Source organism: Helianthus annuus, chromosome 11, assembly GCF_002127325.2.
Source record: "Helianthus annuus cultivar XRQ/B chromosome 11, HanXRQr2.0-SUNRISE, whole genome shotgun sequence".
NCBI lineage: Eukaryota > Viridiplantae > Streptophyta > Magnoliopsida > Asterales > Asteraceae > Helianthus > Helianthus annuus.
In genome coordinates this window covers 181,193,663-181,198,859 of record NC_035443.2, presented here as the reverse complement: position 1 = coordinate 181,198,859, position 5,197 = coordinate 181,193,663, and the positions used below count along the sequence as shown (strand labels likewise).

Genomic DNA, 5,197 nt, shown 5'->3' with positions numbered 1-5,197 from the left:
ATCATTATAACTCAGGCTACAAGTGAGTATGGATGTTCAGCAGGTGTCCTAAGGTGCTAGGGGTCAGGTAGAGGGCACCCATGCCTCATTGATTGCTCACAAGTTCGTCTACAAGCCAAATCATTGAATCTGCCCATACTTTCTGCATATGTATGGTTCACGCGGCCCGCATGGAAGATTAGGCAGACTTGTACGCGGGTCGCCTGAGTTCTCATAACATAACGCGTAATTGCAGAAGGCTCGCGGCCCGCGTTAACTTATGTGTAACCTTTACGCGGCCCGCGTTAGGTTTATTTTTCAAGATTTTTGAATCTTTTATAATCATTGCCAAAATCTTGGTAATTAATAACGAAATCTTCGGTAATTAATAACCTGACCTTTCGGGTTTGAAGGGGTAACTTTGCGATTTGGCCCTCGATTATTTACAACTAAGGGCCTCGTGTTATTTACCCGCATTGTTAAGTCCCCGGTTAGTTTGTTAATTATTCGGAAAGCTTTAACTTTCATTGTTGACGCTTTTAACCCTTCTCGTACGAATTTGATCATAACTTTCTCGTTTTAAAACGGAACTTCGCGGAATTTATATAGTACATTCTAGTGAGCGTATTTTACTGTTACAAAGCCTCGGGTACGTCAAAGGGTCACTCAGAGGTATAATTAAACATGTTGACACAGTTAACCCCTGCAGCTTGTAATCTCTCACTTTCTTCCGCGTTTCGCTTCCGTACGATCCATGATTTATTCGTTTGAAGGTACGAGCATCGTTTAGGTTTACTATACAGTATACTTACCCTTGTTTGACATTTATAACCCTCGAATTTACATACTTTCAAGGTTTGTCAACTTTAGTCCTTTATTTAATATTAAATGCCACGTGTAACTCAAGACACGTGTCAATACATTATTGGACACAAAATTTCGAGGTGTTACAGTAATAAAAGCTAATCGGCAGTTGATGTAAACAAGCCAAACCGCTCGTAAGATACTCAAAATTGGCTCGCTAAAAGTTTGAATCGAGCTAAACTTAAACGAGCTCGAGCCCGAGCTTGATCCTCATATATAAGTTTGTTCTCTAAAGGAGCGAGAACTAACCTAAACATCCCAACTAAGCTTACATCAATCATTCTTTCAATCTCCATAACGTCCTGTTTCTCAACCTTTTATGCCACAAACACACCTTGATCCGCCTCCTTAACCGCTCCGAAATCGCATACTTCTGCTTTTAACATAATGACATCAGCACCAGTGGAGAGTTTGATAGAGGTTTTGGCTTCTTCAAGGTTATAATCCAGAGCTAAGATAGTGACCAGAGCGCCCTCAGCTGCGGCTTGACGCGCTAGAGCCAAGCCGATACCACTAGAGCTGCCCGTGATGAACACGTGGCGGGATTTGATTGGGATTTTGGTGGGGTGTGGACGGAGTATGAGTTTAAGGAAGATTATGAGGATGAATGTTGGGAGCATGCAGAGAGCAAGAAGTGAGAGATTTGTGTATGCCATGAGGAGGGTAGAAATGTAATATAGAAATGGAAGTGGAACCGAGAGTGCTCGGGATTGAGTTTGTTGGCCGTTCAAAAAAAAGAAATGGAAGTGGAACATGTAATATATATCGACAATGTTTGGTAGAGTACGGTACCGGTTCAGTACTAGTATTTAAAGGTAAAAAGTAGTATTTTATCGGTACCGGTGCCGAAAATGCAAAAAAGTGGGTACCGAATCGATACCGAGAAAACCCAATACGATACCAGTTCGATATTGGTACTCTGTACTAAATGCTCATCCCTGGTTAACACCATTGGACGGATATGTGTAAATGTTAGTGAATGGTCATTAAGAGGCTACCAAGGCCTTGTTCGTGTTCTAAATGCTCATCCCTGGTTAACCCCTAACTATTAAGCACCCCTCGTGTTGCTGAACCAGTAAGAGGTCTGAACCATTAATGCTAAGGGGCTGTTTGGTGGTCTCTTAATGACCATTCAGATGCTACCTCTTAATGGTTTAAAACCTCTTAAAACCTCTGAATGAATAAGAGGTAACCTCAAGTCTGAATGGTTAAGAGGTAACCTCTGAATGCTAAATCATCACATGTCACATTCTTCTACCTTCTCATTGGTAAAATTCTTAATGGTTCCATTAAGAGGTAGTCTCTTAAACCAGTAAGAGGTCTGAACCATTAAGAGCCAGTATAATGCTTAACCATTCAGAGACAAATGTCTAGCCAATTCAGATTAAAGGTCTTAACCATTCAGACTCAGTATAATGCTTAACCATTCAAAGGCAAATGTCTGAACTATTCAGACTCTGCTCGCAAAACAAACAAGACTCTACTCGCAAAACAGACAATCTGAACCATTAAATACTAAACACCATTAAGAGTCTCATTAAGACCTAAACAAAGAGCCCCTAATTTGATATGTTAACCAATAATAGCCTCAACTGATTTATTTTGTGCAACTTTATCCACATGTGTGCTATATGTGTCCCCTTGTTTTTTTTTTCTTTTTGAATGGAGATTTGTCTATGACCATAATTTTAGTGAAAACCATAAAATATAAGCAAAATTAACTTCAATTTCCAGATTATCACTCAAATCATTGATGGTCCATACAGATTAGACTCAAGTACATTGGTTTAACTAATTAACTAACTAACTGTCTGTTAATTAGTTAGTTAACCATTCACAAACAAACCCTTAAACATAAAACAATTACATAATAACCCCTTTATTTATTAGACCGTGACAATTTCTTCAACAAACTCCAATTCTTTTCAAACATTAGGCGCGCTTGCTCTTCGCATAATACTTTTCGACGCTTCTATACCAAGTCCACTGAAAACACAATGCAACAATACGTAACACGCCAACAGAAACCACCTCAACAAACGCCATGAGATATGATCTCTGTGGAGACAGACCCGCAGTCATTATCGACATCAAGTATCCTTCAAAGTTGCAGTGGACGAAAAAGGATCCTGATTTGATGCCGTTCAAGGCTTTCTTCGCCACCTCATCAGCTTTCATTGAACCCGAAGATCCCAATATGATGTTTGTCAATGGTGGCCTTCTTTTGTTCTCTGCAACCACCGAAACATTTATCAGAATATCTTCACTTTCATGGCTGACCGCTAGGGGCGCAAATGAGCCAAGCCGAGCTGATCCCGAGCTCGACTACGCTCGAGCTTTGTTTCTAAAGCTTGAGCTCGGCTCGGGCTCAGCTCATGTATCTTTTTATTAATTAATTTATATTAATTATAATTATTATTTTGGTACAATATAGTTATTTTTCCATAATTTTATAAATAACAAAAATTATTTTTTTAAATATATATTTAATAAATCAATTAAAAATCATATAAATAGTTGGCTTGTTTAGGCTTGCGAGCCAGCTCAGGCTCGAACTTGTTTAAGCTTGGCTCGTTTCGAGTTTTTTTTTTTCGAGCTAAGCTCGAGTAGCTCGGCCCATTTGCACCCCGGCCTGCTGGCCGCCATACAAACAAATCTTAGATTGTAAAAAGTATGAGATTTTTTTTTTTTTTTTTGGGGGGGGGGGGGGGATTGAACCTTCGGCAAGGGCAGGTGTATCGGTTTCGGGTGGAAATATAAGTGAAACATGAATGTCATCAGCAATAACTTCTTGTTGCAATGCTTCTGCAAAACCCCTTAGGCCAAACTTACTAGCTGAATAAGCAGTGTAACCATAAATGCCCACCTATTATTGAAAATGTGGATCAAGAAACATAAAAATCCTCCAATTAGCATAAAATAAAACTAAGAGATATAGAACTTTGAACAAAAGAAAATGCACAAAAAAAACCCCACAAAGTTGGCTTGTTTATGTTCATTCGTTTAACTTTAAACGAACAAACAACCGAACATGAACGTGAACATTTAAACAAACGGATTTTCTAGTTTGTATTTGTTCATTAAGAAAATGAACATGTTCGTGTTCGGTTACGCTCGTTCAGTTAAATTCTTAACGAACATAACGAACGTAAATGAACAAAGAAAAAAAAAACCATGTTCAAGTTCGTTTGTACAAATCATTACCCGATTACCAAAGGCCTATTCGATTTGGTGATGGGTTGATACATCACCACCAAATTACTATTACTAATAAATAATAAATAAGTTTAAATAAAGACGTAAACAATCATAAACAAACAAACATAAAGGAACGTAAATAAACAAACATAAATGAACGTCCACCGGCGTAAATAAACAAACACAACTTCATGTTTGCTCACTTAACTAAACAAACATTGGCGAAGCTTTTAAGGGGCGGGAGGGGGCGGCTGACCCCTCCTTCCCGAACTTTTCGCTCAGTAGTGGAGAGTATATAGTTTTTGTATAGAAATTTTTGGGTATATACGTTTTCGACCCCCCAGTTTTATAGAATTTTTTTAGGTCCGGTGACTTACGCCCCCTCCGGTCGGAAATCTCAAGCTTCGCCATTGTAAACAAACATTTTTTTTTGCTTCATATTCGTTTGTTACTTCTTTTATTAACAAAAAAAAACAAAAAAACTTCCCGTCAAACGGTTTTACCTGACCCAACTGCGACGACATAAACGCGATCGAAACCGGCCTCCGATCCGTCCTCTTCTTCATTCCGGCCAACGCGGCTTTAACAATATTAAAACTCCCAATCAAATTCACACCAATAATATTTTCAATCATATTCATCTCCATGTTCTCAACCTCGTACGCAAAAAACACACCATGATTACATACCAAAACATCTATCACACCCGCACTCTCAACCGCGGTCTTAACCGCGTTAAAGTCAAGTACATCCGCACACACAATATCAATTTCTGTTCCAGTAGAAGCCCGGATAGAGGCTTTGGCTTGTTCTAGTTTAGTGATGTCACGTGCTAGGATTGTCACGCGCGCACCCTCGGCAACGGCTTGGCGTGCTAGCGCCAAGCCGATGCCGCTGGACCCGCCCGTGATGAACACGTGGCGGGATTTTATTGGGATTTTTGTGGGGTGTGGGCGGGTTATGAGTTTTAGGAATATTAAGAGGAGGATGAGTGAGAGAAGTAAGAGGAGTGAGAGATCGGTGCCGGACATTTTTTTCTGGTGACCGGAGAAGAGAGTAGAGTTGTGTAGAAGTGCAGAGAAATGTGAATATATCTAAATTTCTTTTATATATTGTTTTTAAGCGTAGTTTCTGGTGACCGGATAAAAGAGTAGAG

The 5,197-nt window shown here is 39.5% G+C and overlaps 2 protein-coding genes across 2 annotated transcripts; both read right to left on the bottom strand.

The window, feature by feature from the left end:
* Positions 1 to 1,160: 1,160 nt before the first annotated feature.
* Positions 1,161 to 1,499, bottom strand: LOC110888933 (3-dehydrosphinganine reductase TSC10A). The gene has a single exon (XM_022136428.1). The coding sequence runs from the start codon at positions 1,497 to 1,499 to the stop codon at positions 1,161 to 1,163; it is 339 nt and encodes a 112-aa protein (XP_021992120.1).
* A 1,050-nt stretch (positions 1,500 to 2,549) lies between these two features.
* LOC110891350 (3-dehydrosphinganine reductase TSC10A) lies at positions 2,550 to 5,197 on the bottom strand. Its single transcript, XM_022139041.2, has 3 exons — positions 4,545 to 5,197; positions 3,562 to 3,709; positions 2,550 to 3,074 (listed from the first exon to the last, which is right to left on the bottom strand). The coding sequence occupies exons 1-3, from the start codon at positions 5,070 to 5,072 to the stop codon at positions 2,776 to 2,778; spliced, it is 975 nt and encodes a 324-aa protein (XP_021994733.1). The 5' UTR covers positions 5,073 to 5,197; the 3' UTR covers positions 2,550 to 2,775.

Coding starts and splice junctions, on each gene's coding strand:
- LOC110891350 (XM_022139041.2), bottom strand. CDS start 5,072: ATGTCCGGCACCGATCTCTCACTCCTCTTACTTCTCTCACTCATCCTC. Junction 3,710..4,544: donor TGTCGTCGCAGTTGGGTCAG/GTAAAACCGTTT, acceptor TTTCAATAATAG/GTGGGCATTTATGGTTACAC. Junction 3,075..3,561: donor TACACCTGCCCTTGCCGAAG/GTTCAATCCCCC, acceptor CGGTGGTTGCAG/AGAACAAAAGAAGGCCACCA.
- LOC110888933 (XM_022136428.1), bottom strand. CDS start 1,499: ATGGCATACACAAATCTCTCACTTCTTGCTCTCTGCATGCTCCCAACA.